Source organism: Dendronephthya gigantea, unplaced genomic scaffold (genome assembly GCF_004324835.1).
Source record: "Dendronephthya gigantea isolate DGI-Jeju-01 unplaced genomic scaffold, DenGig_1.0 000016F, whole genome shotgun sequence".
Lineage (NCBI taxonomy): Eukaryota > Metazoa > Cnidaria > Anthozoa > Malacalcyonacea > Nephtheidae > Dendronephthya > Dendronephthya gigantea.
This window is the reverse complement of record NW_021163026.1, coordinates 1,489,948-1,513,737: the sequence shown is the minus strand read 5'-3', so window position 1 is coordinate 1,513,737 and position 23,790 is coordinate 1,489,948. Positions and strand designations below refer to the sequence as shown.

The window sequence follows — 23,790 nt, the reverse complement described above, 5'->3', positions numbered from 1 at the left end:
AACTGTTCAAAAACTGTCTTAAAATGCTAAAAATGGCTTCTTAAGACTAATATCTTTCATTTTAGAGCATATTTGGTTGGTTTTGGAACGATCAAAAAGTGGTCAAAATTGGCCAAAACGGTAAGTCTTACCCCTTACCATTTTGGTCAATTTTGACCACTTTTTGAACTGTTCAAAAACTGTCTTAAAATGGCTTCCTAAGACTAATATCTTTCATTTTAGAGCATATGTGGTTGGTTTTTGGAACGATCAAAAAGTGGTCAAAATTGGCCAAAACGGTAAGTCTTACCCCTTACCATTTTGGTCAATTTTGACCACTTTTGAACTGTTCAAAACTGTCTTAAAATGGCTTCCTAAGACTAATATCTTTCATTTTAGAGCATATTTGGTTGGTTTTGAACAAAAAAGTGGTCAAAATTGGCCAAAACGGTAAGTCTTACCCTTAACCATTTTGGTCAATTTTGACCACTTTTTGAACTGTTCAAAAACTGTCTTAAAATGCTAAAAATGGCTTTCTAAGACTAATATCTTTCATTTTAGAGCATATGTGGTTGGGTTTTGGAACGATCAAAAAGTGGTCAAAATTGGCCAAAACGGTATTCCTTACCATTTTGGTCAATTTTGACCACTTTTTGAACTGTTCAAAAACTGTCTTAAAATGCTAAAAATGGCTTCTTAAGACTAATATCTTTCATTTTAGAGCATATTTGGTTGGGTTTTGGAACGATCAAAAAGTGGTCAAAATTGGCCAAAACGGTAAGTCTTACCCCTTACCATTTTGGTCAATTTTGACCACTTTTTGAACTGTTAAAAACTTTCTTAAAATGCTAAAAATGGCTTCTTAAGACTAATATCTTTCATTTTAGAGCATATGTGGTTGGTTTTTGGAACGATCAAAAAGTGGTCAAATTGGCCAAAACGGTAAGTCTTACCCCTTACCATTTTGGTCAATTTTGACCACTTTTTGAACTGTTCAAAAACTGTCTTAAAATGCTAAAAATGGCTTTCTAAGACTAATATCTTTCATTTTAGAGCATATGTGGTTGGGTTTTGGAACGATCAAAAAGTGGTCAAAATTGGCCAAAACAGTAAGTCTTACCCCTTACCATTTTGGTCAATTTGACCACTTTTGAACTGTTCAAAAACTGTCTTAAAATGCTAATAATGGCTTCCTAAGACTAATATCTTTCATTTTAGAGCATATTTGGTTGGTTTTTGGAACGATCAAAAAGTGGTCAAAATTGGCCAAAACGGTAAGTCTTACCCTTAACCATTTTGGTCAATTTTGACCACTTTTTGAACTGTTCAAAAACTGTCTTAAAATGCTAAAAATGGCTTTCTAAGACTAATATGTTTCATTTTAGAGCATATGTGGTTGGGTTTTGGAACGATCAAAAAGTGGTCAAAATTGGCCAAAACGGTAAGTCTTACCATTTTGGTCAATTTTGACCACTTTTTGAACTGTTCAAAAACTGTCTTAAAATGCTAAAAATGGCTTCTTAAGACTAATATCTTTCATTTTAGAGCATATGTGGTTGGGTTTTGGAACGATCAAAAAGTGGTCAAAATTGGCCAAAACGGTAAGTCTTATACCCCTTACCATTTTGGTCAATTTTGACCACTTTTTGAACTGTTCACAAAAACTTAAAATTCTAAAAATGGCTTCCTAAGACTAATATCTTTCATTTTAGAGCATATGTGGTTGGGTTTTGGAACGATCAAAAAGTGGTCAAAATTGGCCAAAACAGTAAGTCTTACCCCTTACCATTTTGGTCAATTTTGACCACTTTTTGAACTGTTCAAAAACTGTCTTAAAATGCTAAAAATGGCTTCTTAAGACTAATATCTTTCATTTTAGAGCATATGTGGTTGGGTTTTGGAACGATCAAAAAGTGGTCAAAATTGGTTAAAACGGTAAGTCTTACCCCTTACCATTTTGGTCAATTTTGACCACTTTTTGAACTGTTCAAAAACTCTCTTAAAATGCTAAAAATGGCTTCCTAAGACTAATATCTTTCATTTTAGAGCGTATTTGGTTGGTTTTTGGAACGATCAAAAAGTGGTCAAATTGGCCAAAACGGTAAGTCTTATCCCTTTAATACCATTGGTCAATTTTGACCACTTTTTGAACTGTTCAAAAACTGTCTTAAAATGCTAAAAATGGCTTCCTAAGACTAATATTTTTCATTTTAGAGCGTATTTGGTTGGTTTTTGGAACGATCAAAAAGTGGTCAAAATTGGCCAAAACGGTAAGTCTTATCCCTTTAATACCATTTTGGTCAATTTTGACCACTTTTTGAACTGTTCAAAAACTGTCTTAAAATGCTAAAAATGGCTTCCTAAGACTAATATTTTTCATTTTAGAGCGTATTTGGTTGGTTTTTGGAACGATCAAAAAGTGGTCAAAATTGGTTAAAACGGTAAGTCTTACCCCTTACCATTTTGGTCAGTTTTGACCACTTTTTGAACTGTTCAAAAACTGTCTTAAAATGCTAAAAAAATGGCTTCCTAAGACTAATATCTTTAATTTTAGAGCATATTTGGTTGGTTTTTAGAAGAATCAAAAAGTGGTCAAAATTGGCCAAAATGGTCAATCCAGACACCGGTAGCCCAAGACAGACACAGTAGCCCAAGACATAATACTTCGTCTAAAAAAATTTTCGTCCTCAAAAAGATTTCTTTAAGATTCTCCTTTTTGCGAAGTAATATGTCTTGGGCTACCTGTGTCTGTCTTGGGCTACCTGTCTGTGTGTGGCTTGACTTTTTCTTTGTAAAATTTAAGAAAAATAGAAAAAAAACTAGAGAAATAGATAGAAAAAACTAGAAAAAAAACTAGACAAAAAAAACTACACAAATAAACTCGAAAACTAGACAAAAAAAAACTAACTAGAAAACTAGAAATTAGAAAAAAAAACTAGAGAAATAGAAGAAAAACTAGAAAAAAAAGCTAGAAAAATAGAAAAAAAACTAGAGAAATACAAGTAAAAACTAGACAAAAAACTGGAAAAAAATAGACATAAAAACTAACTAGAAAAATAGAAAAAACTAGAGAAATAGATAGAAAAAACTAGAAAAAAACTAATAAGAAGAAAAACTAGACAAAAAAAAGACATGAAAACTAACTAGAAAAATAGAAGAAAAACTAGAAAAAAAACAACTAGAAAAATAGAAAAAACTAGAGAAATAAAAGTAAAAACTAGACAAAAAAACCAACTAGAAAACTAGAAAAAAAACTGGAGAAATAGAAGAAAAACTAGAAACAAAAACTAGAGAAAAAAAACTGGACAAAAAAAACACTAGACAAAAAAACTAACTAGAAAAAAAACTAAGTGGAAAAATAGAAAAAAAAACCTAGAGAAATAGAAGTAAAAACTAGAGTAAAAAAAACTGGAGAGAAAAAAAAACTAGAGAAAAATAACTAAGTAGAAGAGAAAAAAAAACTAGAGTAAAAAAACTAGAGAGAAAAAAAACTAGAGAGAAAAAAAAAACTAGAGAAAAAAAAACTAAGTAGAAATTAGAAAAAAAACTAGAGAAATAGAAGTAAAAACTAGAAAAAAAAAACTAGAGAGAAAAAAAAAGAAAAAACTAGATAAATAGAAGATAATACTAACAGGTTTTTTTTAACTTAGAAAAAGTACTAAAAAATACTAGAGGTTTAATTTAGAATTGTCAAGTCACACAGAAGAACTTGCAAAATAAAAACACAAACACCACCAGATGAAAAAGGTTTACTTCTTAAACTTTACAAAGAAAAAAGTTATCTTTATAAATCCAAGTTTTGAAAATTGTCACATAACTCATCTCATTTCACACTAAAATATATGAATTAATGAGAATCTGGGTGCCTTTCAACTTTCTTCAACACTAAAGTAAAAAAAAGAATTTCATCAAAGAAATAATCAGAGAAATATATTTAGAAAAAAAACTAATACTAAGAAGAAATTAAAGAGAAGAGAAGTATAAGAAAAAGCCAAAGCAACTGCCAAAATCTTTTCAATTGTGAAAGCACAAGGAAAAACATGCAAAATCGAAACAACAAACACCAAAAGACAAAAATCAAGTTTCTTCTTAAACTTTTCAAAAAACATTTAGAAGCAACTGTCAAAATCTTTTCAATTGTGAAAGCACACGGAAAAACATGCAAAATCGAAACAACAAACACCACAAGACAAAAATCAAGTTTCTTAAACTTTTCAAAAAACATTTAGAAGCAACTGCCAAAATCTTTTCAATTGTGAAAGCACACGGAAAAACATGCAAAATCAAAACACTAACACCACCAGACAAAAAAGGTTTACTTCTTAAACTTTACAAAGAATAATTTCTCTTTATAAATCCAAGTTTTGAAAATTGTCACATAATTGATCACATTTCACACATGTTATCACACACTAAAATATATTAATTAATGAATCTAGGATAGGGCTAAAATAATTCAGGTTCTTCAAGGGTGCCTTTCAACTTCATTCATTCTAAAGAGAAAAAGCATTTCATCAATCCTTTTAGGCAAAAAGTGGCAGCAAAGTTTGTATTTCAACCTGACATCATTATTAAAAGATATTACTCATTATCTTACTTTAGTCATCTGTTTTATGCCAATTATATTTTTGCCATTTTCAATAAAAAGAATGTGTCACATGCATATATTCAACCCAGACATATGTCACTATTTAATTTGAACACAGAAAAACTGGGTATCACCCTTCTGAGTACTACAGAATATAAATCACAGGGATCTCAGAAAAAATTTCTCCCAAGTTCTCCCACTTTTTTGTGGATATTTATTGTAAGACCACCACAGGAATTTTAGTAATCAGCCAGACTGGTTCAGCTGTTATAGCATCAAGTTTCATCATTGGTTTCACACATGGTGACCATAGAAGCAAATTTCAATTTCATAGTTGTCATCTCAACAATGTAGTGGCTTTTTAAAATCAAATGCTGACCATCCATGACAAAATCAAATTACCTCTGTGAAGAAATCTTGTCACTTCCAAAGTTCATCTGACAGTAAAGTTCATATCAACAGCTCATGTTGCACTCTTGACCAAGAAAAATCTTGAATATAGATACATAAATAAGACATGATTAATATAAAATTCCATTTTCAACTATCTTAATTATCGTCTAGTTTTTGGTCAGGTATTCTATGGTTATACTTCATCCCTCTACATATAACTATGGTTGCTATATTTATTTAAAGACCACCACAGGAATTTATTACTGGTGACACATAGTGAGCATAGAAGCAATGTTAACTTATTAATCTTAACAAAATTTGTGACTGCCTGACGATTTTCCAAAAAAAGATCCTAGTCGCAGCAAATTCCCCCTTATACTAAATGACAAAATATATACCCGGGCAGTTGATATGTATTACAAGGTCACTACAAGAATTTCAGCTGCAAGGCTAATATAACTTTTGAAGGAACAATCGAATTACCTCTGTGCAGAAATCTTGTCACTTCCAATGTTCATCTGACAGTAAAGTTCATATCCACACCTCATGTTGCACTCTTGACCAAGAAAAATCTTGAATATAGATATATAAATAAGACATGATTAATATAAAATTCCATTTTCAACTATCTTAATTATTGTCTAGTTTTTGGTCAGGTATTCTATATATTTATTTAAAGACCACCACAGGAATTTATTACTGGTGACACAGTGAGCATAGAAGCAATGTTAACTTATTAATCTTAGCAAAATTTGTGACTGCCTGACGATTTTCCAAAAAAAAATCCTAGTTGCAGCAAATTCCCCCTTATACTAAATAACAAAATATATACCTGGGCAGTTGATATGTATTACAAGGTCACTACAAGAATTTCAGCTGCAAGGCTGATATAACTTTTGAAGGAACAATCGAATTACCTCTGTGCAGAAATCTTGTCACTTCCAATGTTCATCTGACAGTAAAGTTCATATCCACAGTTCATGTTGCACTCTTGACCAAGAAAAATCTTGAATATAAGAAGACATTATTAATATAAAATTGCATTTTCAACTATCTTAATTATTGTCTAGTTTTAGCAAAAGGCACATAAACAGTAAAGTAAAATACTTAACTTTGACCAGACAGCACAACAATCTTGCTCAGAAAGGTCCGCGAACGGTCCACGTGGATGGGATCGCCATTTTGAATTCGGCGGCCGGGCGAGTCTTAAACTGATTTCTATTTTCTATTTCAACTGTTCTCTTGACGTTCGTCTTGATAACTGGCTGTTGAGATAAACGTTAATGACATAATGTTCAGTTCTGCTTCAGTCTATGGGTGCTGAAATTCCTCATGACATAAATTTTCAGTAAAATATTATCATCATTGCAGGCAGAATTAAGCTCGAAACTTTAGATAACCTTGTACGCAGAATATTTCATATTGTATATGGCTTTTTGTTATTTCTGGCCAACAATTAGCAGAAGGCACACAAACATCAAAGTAAAATACTTAACTTTGACCAGACAGCACAACAATCTTGCTCAGAAAGGTCCCCGAACGGTCCACGTGGATGGGATCGCCATTTTGAATTCGGCGGCCGGGCGAGTCTTGAACTGATTTCTATTTTCTATTTCAACTGTTCTCTTGACGTTCGTCTTGATAACTGGCTGTTGAGATAAACGTTAATGACAAAATGTTCAGTTCTGCTTCAGTCTATGGGTGCGGAAGTTGCTCATGACATAAATTTTCAGTAAAAAATTATCATCATTGCAGGCAGAATTAAGCTCGAAACTTTAGATAACCTTGTACGCAGAATATTTCATATTGTATATGTTTTTTTGTTATTTCTGGCCAACATTTAGCAGAAGGCACCCAAACATCAAAGTAAAATACTTAACTTTGACCAGACAGCACAACAATCTTGCTCAGAAAGGTCCGCGAACGGTCCACGTGGATGGTTTTCTTCGGCATCGCCATTTTGAATTTGGCCGGGCGAGTCTTCTATTTCATCTTTTTTCTCTTCACGTTCATCTTGACAACTAGCTGTTCAGATAAACCTATATACAACGAAAAAAAAGGGCTCGGCTCAGCTACACTGTACTCCTTAAGGAAGGCCTACGGCCTTCCCGTAGATTAGTGTAAAGGCCTACAAGTGGGAACTAGTCAACTAGCAGCGTGCGGGGGACCAAAACGCTCTAGGCAAACGGTCCCCCTACTGGGGTCGGACAAAGCAACCGCAGATTACGCATATAATCGCCGGAACCCACCTTTTAGTCAACGGCGAACTCCTTCTTCCTCGAACAATCTTCAATCTTGCTGAGCTTCGATCTTGCTGTCCACCTTCGATCGCCACCAATCTAAAGAAATTTTTTTTTAACGTTGAGATTAGTTTTATAGGCGATAATTACCATGTGATCATAGCAGATCACGTGGATGATAATGTACGACAACATGCCGATCAACTCCGAACATCATCGTGAGCGATGTTACTATAAACGAATCACTAAACGCCTAGAAAAAAGTTGTACTTTCCTATATTTCAACATTTTAAAAGCAGTGCATTCTAGTTTTGTTTTGAAGCACAATTTGTTTTTTGCTTCTAGTTTTTTGGTTTCGGTTTAAAAGGTGAATTGTCGCTGTGTGCCGAATTCTTTGTATTTCTGATGTCAAACAATCCTGTACTTTTTGGTATCATAAATATAAGCTCCTTTGTTTTGGAGACATACAACAGTTTTTTTTTATATTTTAGCCAAAACATATAGCAGCAATTACAGATTCACTAAGTTCATTCTCATCTTGATTCACAAATTTTTAAAGGACTTGAGTCGATTCCATGCGGTCTACAATAGCTGGGCGAACGTCTTACACCTATAAAAGTCAGTCAAAGATTGTTGTATCTCAATTCTTTAGCTTCAGTGATAAACAACATGAAGAAAAACGTCACTTAATCACAGAAAACAACACAGATCAGTATACCATGAGAAACATTGAAAGGCCTTTATGATCACTTATAATAATTACCTTGGCAAACATTTTGCAAGAAAACTCTCACAAAGTCCAGTTAACTGATAACACTAAATGACATGCCTCCGAATAGCTTTTGTTCCGCTCCGAGAAGGTCATCGTTGGCAGTTCCTTGGCTAGCAATAATAGAACAAAATGATTAGGACTCCATATTCTGGATGGCGTTGGCCTTGCAGCACTTGTCCACAGGATGTAAATTGACAGTCATCTCGGGCAGTCATCTCAGGCAGTCATCTAAGGCAGTCATCTCGGGCAGTCATCTCAGGCAGTCATCTCAGGCAGTCATCTCGGGCAGTCATCTCAGGCAGTCATCTCAGGCAGTCATCTCGGGCAGTCATCTCAGGCAGTCATCTCAGGCAGTCATCTCAGGCAGTTATCTCAGGCAGTCATCTTGGGCAGTCATCTCAGTCAGTCATCTCAGGCAGTCATCTTGGGCAGTCATCTCAGTCAGTCATCTCGGGCAGTCATCTCAGGCAGTCATCTCAGGCAGTCATCTCAGGCAGTCATCTCGGGTAATCATCTAAGGCAGTCATCTCAGGCAATCATCTCGGGCAGTCATCTCAGGCAGTCATCTCAAGCAGTCATCTCGGGTAGTCATCTAAGGCAGTCATCCCGGGCAGTCATCTCGGGCAGTCATCTCGGGTAGTCATCTCAGGCAGTCATCTCAGGCAGTCATCTCGGGCAGTCATCTCGGGCAATCATCTCGGGCAGTCATCTCAGGCAGTCATCTCGGGCAATCATCTCGGGCAGTCATCTCGGGCAGTCATCTCAGGCAGTCATCTCAAGATATTAGTCTTAAGAAGCTATTTCTAGTATTTTAAGGGGTAAGCCTTACCATTTTGCTCAAAATTGACCACTTTTTCATTGTTATAAAAACCAACTAAATGTGCTCTAAAATGAAAGAAATTTGTCTTAGGAAGCTATCTTTAGCATTTTGAGGCAGTTTTTGAACAGTCCAAAAAGTGGTCAAAATTGACCAAAATGATAAGGGGTAAGCCTTACCATTTTGGCCAATTTTGACCACTTTTTGATTGTTCTAAAATAGAATTATTGGCACGGTGATGTCTTCCGAATTAATATTTTACTAAATTCACAAATTATTGTGAAATTACTTACAGTGAACTTCTTCTGTACATTAATCACTGAATAATCATTGAGCGGTCCACGTCTCAAGCATCTGAATTACGATGCGACAATGCCCTCTTTAACTCTCTTTCCACAACACGTTGCGTTAGAGATTGTTTGCTTCGGCTTCTGTCCTTTTCCTTTCATTCCTTGGTGCTCTTCCTTCGAGACGAAAGACTCCGTTTCATTGTGGGCGTGGAGATCTCTTCTTTCAATGCAGGATCATCTGGTATCGAGGTGAGCGATGATGAAAGGAGAAAGGACTTTGAACGCAACGGAGGAAGCTCCTTCATGCGGTTTAACGAACAGATTGACGAGCAACATAATTCTGGAATATATGCAAAAAATGAAAAATATATAATATGCAAACAAATCTATCTGTCCCTATCCTTCTTTTGGTAGATGTGAACGAGTCATTTAGTTACTATAAGAGCTTTTATACATCAGGGGCCGGTTGTATCAAGCCCGTTTAGCTTAAACGGTGGATAAGTCAAAATTAAATAACACTCTTACAACTCTCTTGAACGAGTCAACTTGAATTCTATGCACTGAATATGTAGTTGTAAACAGTATCTTTGTATTTAAGTAAAAAACATTTAGTTCGCTTGATAAATAAAACGATAAACTTGCTTTCTATTTTGAACTTAACCACCGTTTAAGCTAAACGGGCTTGATATAACCGGCCCCAGTATTGTATAAAACTTTTTAACTACATTTTGCATAGTTAAATCCTAGTTAGCGACTCTGATTAACCAATTCTGTCCTTAACTACAGTAAAAAGTTAACTATATAGTCTTTTATATACAACTGGCCCCAGAACATTCGTAACTAATTGCTCGTTCACATGTATCAAAATAAAAAAACCGCAGATAGAATTACTTTTATGCCAGATAAAACATAACGAATGATCATCAACAGAATCCAACCCTATGCATCTATTCAATCGTTGATTTCATAAGTATCATTTCAATGATTTTAAACTTTTACATGCGTGTACGTACGTGCAAAAAACGCGACAGTGAAAAGCGGCCCTAAGAATGGAAAGATGCTGTAAACAGACAATCCAATTTTCAACGTTGGAATCCCTGCCAAATGAACACGCTGTGCATTAAATTTCATTTTTTATCTTGCCTTATTTTCTTAAGAAACAACAATGAAGTTATACAGTTAGTAACTGCATGCAAGCAAGCTGTTTCGCCGTGACTTGGTGTGAACGCGTGTATATAATTGACTTCAAGCTGGGTGTAGAAAACCTCTTGTACGCAGCACAGTACATAGGCAAGCAACATATCTCCGAAGAAACCGGATTTTCTATTCCGGACTGCGATTAGCTTACTTCGAAACTCAGGCTCCGATCACAGCCGACGGGACTCGCGATTGTACGATTTCTACGCTTGGCGTATGTTATTTGCCATGTTTGCTAACAACGGTTATAAGCTTATCACTTTTAATGCGTATTAAAAGTGCAGCAATTGCTGTATCGTGGTAAATCTAATACTTCAGAAGGACAGAAAATGCATCGTGTCAAAAATAACCTTCTACTTGAGCGCGGTTTTTTTAAAACCGAACCATTAGTGGTTGATTGTCGAAGAGTTGGATTAGCATAACTCTATCTATCAAAGTAAATATCGGCCCAGACATTGTATTATTAGAATACCTCCCAACTCACATTTAATTCCGTGGAATAACTTGAAATTTCCACTCGCGGATAGTAGCATAATCGTAAGTAATCCGGCACAGCGCCAATCGCATGCAGAAACCTGAATCCCAAACCAATTCTTCTATGGGTAAAATCCCAGACCCTGGTTGCATTACTTCAGTAGCTTCTTCCACGTCAAAGCAACAAAAACTTCTGTCATCTATAAGATGTGAAATTTTGATCTACACACCAGCCAAAAATTGGCATGCTTTTGAAGGTTAATCGACATGCGAACGTGAAGTAATACTGCTCAAATTTCCACAGTTTCCCAACAGCGATGGAAATTATAGACTCCTTTTGACGAAACAAACTCAGAGCCGTATATAAGTAAAACAAATTAATACCGGGTTTCTATAACACTATAGTAACAGTTTCGTGGCAATCCGCGTCGCAGCCTTAATGCATCTTATGCCTGTTTTCCACTTCAACGGTATAGACAAATCAACTTCAAACGTAGCGAATTTCTTTGTTTCCGAAGTATTCGAACTAATGACTTTAAAACAATGAGATACGCCAAGTTTCGCTACAATACGTTTGAAGTGGAAAACGGCCTTAAAACTAGCTAATATACGACACGGACGTGAAGTGATACGTCCATTTTTCCACAGTGTCAAAACAGGGATAAAAATTATAAACTAATAAAATTGGCTTCCTATAACACTAGCCGCTGTTTTTCTCATGTAACGGTTCGCGTCAAAAATGCGGTAGCATCTCAATCTTTCTAATAATAATACATTTCAATCCGTACTAGAAAATTGCTAGGCGCATCTACGACAGTACGCCTAATAGTATATCACCAGTCACCAGTAAGCTATACGTATATTATGGTCCTAGTAAACCCTGTTCGTTCTGCACGCGTTCTGCGCTCCGTTTTCCACGAACACTCGAGTCCGCGTCACACGGCGCCCAAGCATGAGAGAAAAACATCTGGCTCACTGCGCTGTTTTTGATAACATCCTCATAAATATGCGCGTCGCTTGATATCCACTTAAACGTTCAGTCGACCTGTTGTTGTCCAAAGCGATAAACGCGAAAAAAAACTCACAAAAATAATATAAATTTCTACCGAAATTCCCATTCGAAAAGCCGACTTCTACCTCGGCTGATAACCATGCGATATTTTTGCATAATTTTTAGCTTTTTGCTCGGATTTCGGGCTGGGAAAAGTCCGGCAAAGATGGCAAAAACTTGGCCCACAACAACTGACACATTGTTCTCTGACTTATCTATCTGCAGTATATTAACACTTTGCGTTTTGCTTCCGTCTAACGCCCCTCAATCGGGCAACACGATGCTAATTATTCAAACAGGATTTCAATTTGTTACGCACATCCATCGCGTGATTAAAAATAAGGCACTTCACGACGCGTTAATATTCAATTTTCGTTATTAAGCACGTTGAAAAAGCCTATTAAAACGCCACTAGGCCTCGCTTAGAACTACACCGACATTTAACGCGGCCTGCTTCGAACCGTAATCAATTTTTCCCATCTGACAGCGAAGTGCGAAAACTCTCAGGTTCTCTTCCAGAAATCGTCAAAAGGTACGTGGAAATTTTACGAATACGTCTTTTTTACTTAAAAATACTGTATATTTACTCGGCTGGGGTTACTTTTAATAAGGTGAATCTTTGAATACAAGTATTTTGTATTCTTTATAGTTCACCTTGAGCATTTCAAACGTGCTATTGAAAGATAAGAAGCGAAGGCCTTTGTATATTATACCACAAAATGGACAAACACCTTGTTGGCGAGCGTTTTAATGGCTACACTACAAAGGAGGGAAGAAAATTTCGTCACGAACATAATCTTGGAAAGGCCGCTGGCTACAAGTGCTTTAAGATTGACACTCCAAACGAAAAGTGTTGCTCTAACACCGACCGCGGACGAATGAAAAGATTTCTACCTGTGAGCCACTCTGCAGAGAAAGGTGATCATAAGCATAGTTCTTTCATGACCAATGTTAAATGTCGTTGTATCATATACATGCAAAGGATAGTTGAGGAAAAGGTAGTTTTAAAACCATCAATTTAAACGGTATAGCTTCGCTTAGGGAAGAGAACGGCAAGTGATATACATACATAGTCGGTTTAAACCTATAATCCAGCGATTTCAGTGCAATGACAATGATTACCAAGGTTTTTCGTGACAATGCTTCGAGTATGATATATCATTTTTCAATCACTCAAACGAGGACGCGGGCGTTTTGACATAAAAATGGCGTGGAACACTTCGCTATATTTCCCCTCCTCAAGGTGCCGTTATAAACGATCCTAAATCCTCCTTTTTCAACCCAAAACAAAGATTTCATATTAACCCGCACTATTTTCACAAATATCCGTACGACAATAGTTCGCTACACGCGAAAAGTCCTCTTTTATTCGTTTCAAGTCGATATGCCAAAGTTATCGTGTTATTTAAAACTGAAATGTTTTGAAAGAGCAAGGTGAAAAAATAATACCTAGCTTATAGTATGAAAGGATTAGTATTTAGTCTTAAAAACCCTTAAATTGGCGTCACGCGCGGTTGCAAATTGATAAGCGAAACATTAGTTTGTAATCGAGGTTTAAAGATCATAATGTTGAACTAAAAACGATAAAAGTTCGACCAATTGGTGTTGATTCAACCTTTTTGCCTCAACGAAGCAATATTGCTGCCTGACGTGCCTCGAAAACGTCTCGTATTTACCGGTTAAACCAATACATTGCAAAGCCTGCTTCAACAATTATACCTATCTTTCACTGATTAACATAGGTTACATTTTTCAAAAATTTATGCCGTTTGTAAGCTGAATCTCGCACAGCACTGCTAAAAAATTGTGCCCTTATACCAAATAGCTCAGGCTCGCATAGATAACGCAACAACAATGTGGAATTACGACCTCAAAAAATCTTTCGTGTTGTGTTTAGTTTGTTGATTCGTAATGAAAAATTGAAAATATAATATAATTATCGCGAACATATTTACATAGCTCATAAAATTCTATGCTTAATCAACGAGATTTTTCCAGCGGAATATACACAAGGGCGCGGATCTAGAGCGCAAGACTTTTCTTTTAAGGCATTAAACGCAAGTTAGGTCACGCATAAACTCTTAACCATGTGCCGTTATCGTGCCCTTAATCCCCCAATATCGTGACGCAGGCCAGAACTAAATTCGCTTGGTGCGCGCGCACGCGAGATTATATTTTTTGGCGATAAATTTCACGTATTAACTTAACAACTAAACATATTTTGCAGTTACACTATCTAAGTTCAGTTCCTAATTCTGACTGCGTTCAACACGATATACTAAACTTTGCATCCAGCCAGCGCACATAAATAAATTACCTCTTGTCTGAATGCAGACTGCTTAATTCAAGACTAATTCAAGACTGCTTGCATGAAAGATGTTTTTCACTTATCCTTCTGCGAAATTATCTTAAAGACCGCATCGAATAGAGCCGTAAGCTTCTTTCGCGATCTATAGCCCTTGCACCTAAACTATAAAAGGTTTTAAACACAAAGATAACATTCCAAACCCTGGTTTTACGAGGGTTAACTTGAACCCAGATTAGTGGCTAACACGTTGGAACCCCACTTGACCCAGGATGAATCTATCTTTCAAAAAGGAGCCAAGATGATCTTAATCGTGTTAATAATTGCGAAAACTGACTCACGTTGAACTGAATAAGGGTCGGTCAAACACGCGTTACTCCGTTCGGTTGCGTTGTGATATTCACCCGGGCAATATAACAAGCTAATTATACCCTTCACCTTAAGCACATGTCTGTCTACACTTGATGAAAATTTGAGAGAAAATTGTGTTCGAAAGACTAGCCCAGATCTCCACTTCTTTTAACATAACTAGGAAGAAAACTTTAAAAGTATAAAACTTGTTGAAAACGATTGTTATTGATTTTTAACTGATTCACGAGGTTCGGAATTGGTGATCTTCGAACCTTCTATTAGTGCTATATTATGCGGCATTTTGCGTTGAACGGCAAAGAAGATGAACCGAAGATAAAATCATTTCTCTGAAGGCATAGGGAAACCTCTCGTCTGTCATTTCAGCCATATTAATATTAGATGAAGAAATAACACACATTATCACCTCAAGTCAAGAGAGCAGTGAAGGAGTCTTGGCACACACGGAAACATATTGCTTGACCATTAACAGCCATGCAAATATATATCAAATATGTATATATTACGTTTCCACCGTAGATCCCAACAAAAATTTCACCCTTATATCTCGTAAGGCTATGTTACGAGCCAATTTTGATTGAGTTTGCATTGCATTTTGGGATGAAGGCTGGGCCAGTTGGAAGACGGTTATTGGCCCAGAAATTGCGCCAGTTCTATACTTGAAAAATGATGCTAGAAAATAAGGCCAACGAGGAAACGAGTGAGGATCTCGAAGATCGATCTGAGAAGAACAAGCTTTGCTTTTCGATCGAACACTGATTTCTAGTTCATTGATTAAACATGAGATTTGTTTAGACATTGCGTGTTACAGGTTGCAAAAAATTCGTAACAGCCTTTACTCGGTAAGCCAGTCCTTTGTAGAAACGCACTTGTCTTTTGTGAGGGGGAAAACTTAAAATTCTACTCTTCTGGGTGAGTGAGAAGAACAGACAGCTTCAATCGCCCCTACGAGAAACCACATTTGGTTCATGATAAAGTATACTTATGAGATGAGATCGATTTTTTCAGCCCGCTAACTTTGGCGCTGACATTCCTCCTTTGACACAATATAACTAGTGTTTGGATACGAACGTTTCGACCTAAGTTATCATTAATTATCCGCCTCTAGTTCAGCTTTAACTGACAAGTCCAGCCAGTGACGTAACAAACTGATGCGAGGCCCTTTTGCGGGTATATTTGGTACTGTGGCCCGTGGGGGTCACTTGCTGTTTACAGCGGAACCGAGTTACATTATCTATCCTGGTGTAGGCTATATATCAATGAGGACACTAGTCTTTGTGGGTTCTGTTTGTCAGTAATCATGTGTAATACTCTCATTCATGCCAGGCATGTTTCTTTACAATCCTTGTATAGACTACACAATTAGGGCACTAGTTCTAACCCCACCTAACGTGTGTTATACGCCACAGATCTAGATTTCCCCAAATTAAAGGACCTGTACCGCTCTATAAATCTTGCACAACAGAATGTGGATAGCCAACTATATTCATTATTTCCCAAACCTTTTCAACAAATCCAAAGAAAATGAACTGTGCAAGAGATTTCAAATCAAAAGTGACCTTCACTATTTTGGGATATTCAAATTTAAAATGAATCTTTTCAAGCAAAAAAAGCACAGGCTATTATCAGGAATAGTCCGGATGACAAGTTGACAACACCACATCAAGAATCATGTCATTTACTTTAATTTAAATACCTGAAACTTAAAGTCCTATATATACTTGGTTTAATAATATGTCATGCAACGTGATCATCCCCTCAATTTTGTCATAAAATACGAGTTTGTTGAACAAATTCAAACACATAAGATTTCCTATTTTAACAAAAAAAAACATTCAGTGATTCGGGCATTTTAACATGACCGCCCGATAAACAACAATAGGCTTAAGATCTGGTTTTAAACGAACGACCAGAATTGGCACTATACTGCTGAACTGAGTTGATCCGAAGATAGTCAGAAGGTGAAATCTGTGCTTATCTTTGATCATGTCGTTTCAATATTTTTGTATTCTTTTTATTCTTTCTATTTGGAACATCTGCTGCCCCATACTGCGTGAACTGCAGTCAACCTTTCGACTTTTTGGCGCGTGTTCATTAATTCAGAAATCGGTTTACATCGGGAGAGGATTTCGGTGACGAATTTACATAAAGTATTCGTGAAGATTTTATCGTTCGTAGCATAATTGAACGCTATTTATCGCCAATCTGTGCCTTCTTCAAAATTTGATGCAATTTTAGGCAAGGAAATCAGTTCATTTCTTCACATTAATGTTGCAGACATACTGACCATGGTGTTATAATGAACATGTCATATTACGACAAAAATTATGACATATAATTTGTGAATGCAAGCAGATATATGCTTCTGAATTGATTCAAATATCGTTGCTTTCTCCAGCGGAAAAGAGCAAAATTAGAATGACATTTTTTGTCCTTTTCAATTTTAATAGCTCTCCCTATATTTGAATATCATTCTGGCTTCTTGCAAAAATGAATTGGGCAACGTGTCGAGGAGAAATATATATTCAAAATAAAGGTTTCAAATATATTAAGGTTATGAAAAACCGACACATCTGATGCATTCAATCATAGTTTTTGGGGACATGCAACTTTATCTTTCGAAAAGTGTTTGATGAGAAATGAAGCATATGTATAGCAAGTCATATACTATCAAATACACTCAATAAATTATCTCTATTTTGATTGACGAAACGGACGTTTTAGAATCACAAAAGTAAAAAGTAATTGAACAAAAATGATTTCACAATCGCGCGCGTTTTCCGATGCACCTTTGTACAGTTTGCATCCAATATTTAATCATTGTCCAAGCCGAATCGATGCTTATTGCAATTGAAATTATGTAAAGCCATGGAAAGAGAAAAAGATTAAGATATACCGATTTGCTATTTTTAATGCAGCTCTCATTTGCATATAGAAATCCTGTTGATAAATTGTAAGATAAATTGCCAGATGACGGCAATGGCTCGCAAGGTCGAAAACAATCCCAATCAATAGCAATGGCGCCTCAAGTTCAACAAAGACAGGCAACGCAAACGTGATTTAAAATCATTCGCTTGTGCGAACGTTTTAAAGAGAATCAGTTTAAGAAAAAACATTGTGTTTGTCCATATTAGTGTATATTCGTCCGTGGGTTCAGGTAAAACGAAATAAACAAATGCTAGTATATTTTAAATGATTTTTTATATCATTCCCCATTGTGTGTTTTGCATATTAAAGTCAAACTATAAATACTTAAACTTTTCTATAGCGAGGTTGCATATAATATACATTACTGCCACTGAATTCATCAGAGAAGCTATAGGATATTCATTAAAATGATTTTAAAAATGACGAAGTGTCTTTGAACAAAAAAATACTGTTGTGTTGATGGATTAATATTTGGCACTGATTATCAACCGTTGTTGTACTTATGGACAAGGGTCTCATATACGATTTTCGCTCTTATTCGTGGAATATCAACAGGTCTAGATATCAGAATTGTATTTATTATTAAATATTGTGTTGTCTGCAATGATAAAATAGCTCGCTGAGAACCGTTTTTATCGCTTTCAGACGGATTGTTTGAACAAAAATTAACCATTTTGTTTAATATATACTTGCATCCTACTATATTTCTTAATTACTTGAAATATTCCCGCCTATATAGAACCGGTTTAACAAAAAGTCTAGCTTTCGTCCGGGAGTATTGAACTGACAATAGGTTGGCTGGCGCTTTGCACTAATCGTTATTATTTGTTTTTAAGATTTTTCATCGATGGAGAAGAACAAAGTCAAAGACATGGGCCATTTTTCACACATTGCCTTACGTCATCAACGATTTCCGCATATTTGCCAAGCCGACCCAGCAGCCATTGCGAAGCTCGCATCGCTCACGCCATCACGATCGGAACGCCGCCGTAACTTGTCGACGAACGAACCCGCGGAAACTCACATCGAGACTGCGTCAAGATGGTTATTCATGAGCATCAAATGGGCGAAAAGTTTGCCATATTTTGCCGAGCTTTACTACCCAGATCAGCTCGAACTGCTGAGGCAAAATTGGAGCAGATTATTCCTGTTCAACCTGATGTACTTCGAGATGGTTCCGAAGGCGAGTGCTGCCGAAGATGACGTTAGTGGCGCCCTGAGAGATGTGTTCGTGCGGTGGAGCGAGGCGAATCAGAAGCCAGAAATACCGGGAAAAATTGAATACAGTTTGGAAAAGATTCGTCGTTTACACATGGACGAAACGGAAACATTGCTTGTGAAATCTTTACTTCTTTTTAATCCAGGTAGAATAATTTTTATTAAATTCCTTTGCACGAAGCGTCCACTCAACACAGATTGAATCATTTTTCAATTTCATTTAGAAACTGAAGGTTTGGTTGATGCGTCACAGGTACAGGTCACCCAAAACAAATGCCACAGAGCACTGGAAGAACACGCGCTATCAAGCAATCCAGGTGAACGAGACCGTAGCGGAAGAATACTCCTCACCATCTTAACATTGAGTACGTTTGAGGAGCGAGACGTCGAAGCCATGTTCCTATCAACTGTACTGGGTAACGCCACCGTAACTTCTCTTATGGAGAACATTTTATGCGCTGATGCAATGTAACATCAAGTACTTCGATTATTGTAGTCTCTGCGCAGATTGCCGCTGGTTTGTAGTGTTGCAAATGTATAACATCGAGTACTTTGATATATTGAAGTAAGCGAGCAGAGTTCCGCTGGCTTGTAGTGTTGCAAATGGTTAGGTATAACATCGAGTACTTTGAAATATTGAAGTAAGCGAGCAGAGTTCCGCTGGCTTTTAGTGCCGCGGCACAACGATACGAATGGCATAAAAAGTAGCAACTAGCAACCCTTATTGAAACTGACACTTATTGTGAGGTAACAGACGTTATGACGACTCAAAGTATAATAACGTCATATGTGGGTTATACCGGGGTATTCATATACACGTAAATATATTAAATTTTGAATATTAAAAAGTTAAATACCTTCAAAGCGCCTGATTCTTTGCCTTTGCCATAAGAGTTGAATCAAAAGCAGCTTCGTACATTCTGAAAGGGAATGATAGAATAAATACTTTACTTTGCCTTGACTACCGTCTACCACGGTAATAAAGTTTGCCCTAAACAGACTAAAGTCGTGTCCGCGGTCATAGCCAAAACATTTAAATCAATTATAACGAGAAATCACAAATGTTCAGGCAAATAATTACACTAAGACTCTGGATGAAGATACTTTACTCACCTTCATACACGCTTTAAGTCCAAGATTCCCGTGAAATATAATTTACAAAGGATTATTTTCAACAAGATTTTCCGAAGCAATTTAGCTTCCTCCACAAAACTGACAACAACATGCTGTCATGCTCACGACTGGTAACCTGGTTCAAAAGATTAGTTCAAGCAACCACACAAACAAAAACCCGGCCCCAATCACGATTGGTCTCAACGGCACAAACGAAATGTGTACGATTGCATTTCAAAGGCTTGAAATGCTTGAAATATACACTTTACATTCGTACACTGCGCTCTCCAAAAAAGTGACACCATAGGCATAGCAATTATCCTATTGTTAAAATTTGAATGCCCGAGAGCTATTAGCGGCCCACAGGTGCATAAAAGCATCAGCATTATAAAAGTCGACTCACGAGGAAACATAGTCCAACTGACAAAGTAAAAATTTGTTCTGACACATTTATAAAATACAATTTCATTAAGTTATCTTGTGTGTATTCTTGCGTGTTTGAGAGTGGTTTAAGCTCAATGAGATCATACCTATACAGGGTGTCCCCAGAAAAGTCCCCTTCTGCAAATCTTCTGCAAAGTTCAAAATTCCTGATGCTCTTCCAAAACATCCCAAAACCATACTGGCGCGAAAAATTCCACGACACATTCAATTTTACGTCTCATTAAAAGAAGCTGCGTGTCAACCCGCTGACAATCCGAGCCCACAATGGCACCCTACGTTCATGGCTCTCGAAAGTCTCGCCAGCGACCTTAACAGCGTACTTATACACGTGATCATATTCGTGACGTAGTTGCTCACGCAATCTGACGTTATTGGTTACAAGAACAGTTTGGTTCTCGAGGTCCCGCTTCAGCGACCTGTGGCCAAAGTTTGGAGAGCCAATAAGAGTGAGGTTAGGAAGGTGCTCAAAAGGCGGGATATACCATAATCCCTTGGCATGAAACGTCCACTGACTTCGAAGATATTCCTGGAGTGTTATTCGCTCCGTCTGTCTAGACTCATTGACCTGTTGGTAAAACTCTTTTGCAAATTGAGTGAAAGCATCTGGTATTCCTCCTAAAATGTTAGACAAATAGTTTTTAAGAGTTTGGAGTTTTCAGAGAGAAAGTTTTTGAGATCCACAATTTCATGATTAATCATTTAGAATTTTATAGCACGCTTTACGTGTAGCAAAAATTCTCGAAAGAAAACACTCTTCCTTACCAATAATTCCTCCAGCTTTATAAAATCCATTGGCTAAAGGATGAGCACATAGAACGTCATAATATCCCTGAGCTTTGAGTATGTCTTTTAAGTATCTAGGGGTCAGATTGAAGTATCCAGTCGCTAGATATGATCTCGACCCTTTTGGTGCATCCTGAAATATCCTTGAGGTCACCTGCTCATCCTGTGTTATCCCTAGCGGACCCATTTGTAAGAGTGGAAATATGAGGGTATCCCCTTCGGTGGTTTCGACAGCAGACCGTGATCTTTCCGTCCAATTATTGATGAAATTTTTAACTTTCAAATTTGCAGTCTGTTTATATAGTTTGCCCCCGTCCCAATCTCGAAAGGGGTGGGGGGAAGATGTGGGATTCAAAAACGTTCTTCCGTCCTTTTGCAGTTCCAGAGAGAGGTCGCTCACCGTCTTCACAAGATCGTCAAAGAAGTCAGCAACTTTTGGTGAATTTTCAACGAGGATGTAGCGATCTTGCCGATTTGTGAAGTAATCGTTGCTTAAATTTGCCCTAGAAATAAGAAACACTGTGTAAGCTTGTATTTTTTTCTGTATTCCGACTTGCACCTGCCACGGTGATAAATTATACCAAACTTGGTTGAGGACTTTAATGTAACAGGGAAAAACACACGTCAAAATATCACATCTTGTAGCTCTTATAAGTCTTGCAAACAAGTTGTGCTCGCAATGCTTTAATTATCCCGAGCTGTTGACAAGTATGGGACAACTTGTTAACATGTTATAACAAACTTGTTGAATCAAAAGACTTGTTTCAAGGCTGTTCCAACAAGTCTGGTGCAAACATGATCCAACAGCATTGCTGCAAACATTGTCCCAAACTTTTTAGAACAAAATCAGAGCAAGCAGTTTGAACATATCTTGTTGCAAGCTTGGAACAGACTTGTTTAAAGACTTGTTGCATTCAAATTGTGCATCAATTTTTGCGTGTGTAGTGGGGGAGAATTTATTAACGAGTACAGTACAACTGCTTCGATTCCTTTACATTTTTGTCCCACCTTGGCATGAGAGAGGCAGGGATGGGAAGGAAATTAATGTATCATGCTCAGCTGGCAAAACAGGAGCCAGACTAGGTTCTTGACATACAAATAGAACTCTACTCACCCACTGATGATGAAGGAATCGTCAGTCAAATATACTTTGAGATGGCTAACTCCGATTGTTTCGTTATATTTCTCCGGCACGATCCGTCTCAGGAGGCCACGAAGCTCAGGCGTGTGGAAGAATGAGAATTTTGTGTTGTCAGGGAAGTCACGAAGCAAGGGTAGCAGCATTGTTCTTGAACTACTAGATTTTCCCCTCGATCCTCGAGTGTGGTCGAGCAATACGGAAACTTTGAAGTCCGAGTTAGCCTTCTTTGAATGCAGAAGACGATCTTTGATGCATGAGACCTACAATTCAAAGAAAGCTAGCTAGAGGCCTAAATATCTTTCTCAAAACAGGATCGGAGTAGCACCGTGACAATATTAATTCATCCATTACCTGTGCTAAGTCACGTCCATTATCACTATATTTTACTTTGTTTCAAATTTATAATAGACACACATGCCCCATCACTAACAATAACGGTTTTAATTAGATTTCTATTATTCTGCTAGTTCCAAATTGTCATGGTCATAAGGAAACTGTCATAAGGAAATCAATAATTACCAAGTCTTGTTCAAGTGTTCCTGTTCCCAAATACAAAGATGCCAAAGTCACCCTGTTCCTTGCCTTGGAAATATTGGCCTGAAAAGAAAATATAATTTGATTATGAAGTTCTTTATATTGATATAGTATCTGGATTACTGTATTTATTAACTTGATCTATCAGCTGAAATCTATGAATTCCAATGTAAAATATTTTTACTAACCTTGAGCGTATTATAAAACTCTGATGGTTCGTTTATGACTTTAACATTGTCTCCATTGATATAGAACGAGGGAGCAGAATTAAACAACCAATCAAAGCCACTTGCTGGGTTTAAAGCAACATTATCAACACTCATAAGCCTAACAGTTGTCCTCCCAATCTTGTGACGTAGACCATGCTGTAAAATTGTTGATATAGGCTTTGCAACATAACCTTGTAACACCACCATGACCAACTTGATTACTGTGGATCACACAAGACAAACGTACAATGCAACCTTAAAATATATAGAAACATGTCAAGGTCAGGCATGGACATCCTCCTTAAGATTAAGGATCAGCTGATCATATATTGCATTCCAAGAGAGATAGCAACCTATTCGCATTCCAATAAAACAGCTAAAATTTTAATTGAAAGTATAATAGTGTGAAATCAGCAGCCAGGGTATGGAAGTTTCTTGAGTGAATTTTGGGTAACTATACTGTAGCTGGTGAACAATTTCAGCATCTTGGTACATTTATAGTCATCATTACTTGTACTTAATTTACACAACTTGTATTCAATAGGAATGAAAGTCTGAGGCTAACGCATCTTCGGCATGGGTTTACATGAAATGAACCCACCGTTGACCCTCTACCTGAATCATCAGCAAAACAGATTAATCAGGTCATCTCAACCTGAGCATACATAGGTACACGTTCTAGTGCATATACAACCAGGGGAACAGCAATCCTGGGGATATTTAAGGGGATATACAATACTCACTCAGTCACTTATAATTTTTTCAAGCCTGCTTTTACAACAAAAACCTAACTAAATGTGCTTACCTTTATGTTCTTCGACATATAAGTTCTTTATCAATATTATAATAACATGTAGAAAAAATATAAATAAAAGATTATAAGTTTATAACAAAATATTATCAATTTTCTGAAATACTTCATGTAAGAATAAATTCGCACCTGCC

The 23,790-nt window shown here is 36.8% G+C and overlaps 2 protein-coding genes and 1 long non-coding RNA gene across 9 annotated transcripts; 1 reads left to right on the top strand and 2 right to left on the bottom strand.

Annotated features, from left to right (window-relative positions):
- Nucleotides 1-4,339: 4,339 nt before the first annotated feature.
- LOC114520596 lies at nucleotides 4,340-5,903 on the bottom strand. Of its 2 annotated transcripts, none has more exons than XR_003686706.1 (3): nucleotides 5,878-5,903; nucleotides 4,970-5,058; nucleotides 4,340-4,472 (listed from the first exon to the last, which is right to left on the bottom strand). It is a non-coding gene; the product is annotated as an uncharacterized LOC114520596 (long non-coding RNA). The 2 variants fall into 2 exon arrangements; XR_003686707.1 differs by lacking the exon at nucleotides 5,878-5,903 and adding an exon at nucleotides 5,444-5,456.
- A 980-nt stretch (nucleotides 5,904-6,883) lies between these two features.
- Nucleotides 6,884-23,728, bottom strand: LOC114520445 (CDP-diacylglycerol--glycerol-3-phosphate 3-phosphatidyltransferase, mitochondrial-like). 6 transcript variants are annotated; one of them, XM_028540706.1, is made up of 12 exons: nucleotides 23,651-23,728; nucleotides 22,825-23,100; nucleotides 22,622-22,699; nucleotides 22,076-22,362; nucleotides 20,941-21,464; nucleotides 19,735-20,793; nucleotides 19,479-19,541; nucleotides 10,761-10,950; nucleotides 9,083-9,419; nucleotides 7,964-8,082; nucleotides 7,210-7,299; nucleotides 6,884-6,999 (listed from the first exon to the last, which is right to left on the bottom strand). In XM_028540706.1, the coding sequence occupies exons 2-6, from the start codon at nucleotides 23,050-23,052 to the stop codon at nucleotides 20,399-20,401; spliced, it is 1,512 nt and encodes a 503-aa protein (XP_028396507.1). In that variant the 5' UTR covers nucleotides 23,053-23,100; nucleotides 23,651-23,728; the 3' UTR covers nucleotides 6,884-6,999; nucleotides 7,210-7,299; nucleotides 7,964-8,082; nucleotides 9,083-9,419; nucleotides 10,761-10,950; nucleotides 19,479-19,541; nucleotides 19,735-20,398. The 6 variants fall into 6 exon arrangements, with proteins under 6 accessions (XP_028396507.1, XP_028396508.1, XP_028396506.1 ...); XM_028540707.1 differs by having other exon boundaries at nucleotides 20,265-20,793; XM_028540705.1 differs by having other exon boundaries at nucleotides 19,479-20,793.
- On the top strand, nucleotides 12,224-19,435 carry LOC114520446 (photoreceptor-specific nuclear receptor-like). The gene is made up of 4 exons (XM_028540711.1): nucleotides 12,224-12,333; nucleotides 12,451-12,719; nucleotides 18,240-18,767; nucleotides 18,846-19,435. The coding sequence occupies exons 2-4, from the start codon at nucleotides 12,521-12,523 to the stop codon at nucleotides 19,091-19,093; spliced, it is 975 nt and encodes a 324-aa protein (XP_028396512.1). The 5' UTR covers nucleotides 12,224-12,333; nucleotides 12,451-12,520; the 3' UTR covers nucleotides 19,094-19,435.
- Nucleotides 23,729-23,790: the final 62 nt, after the last annotated feature.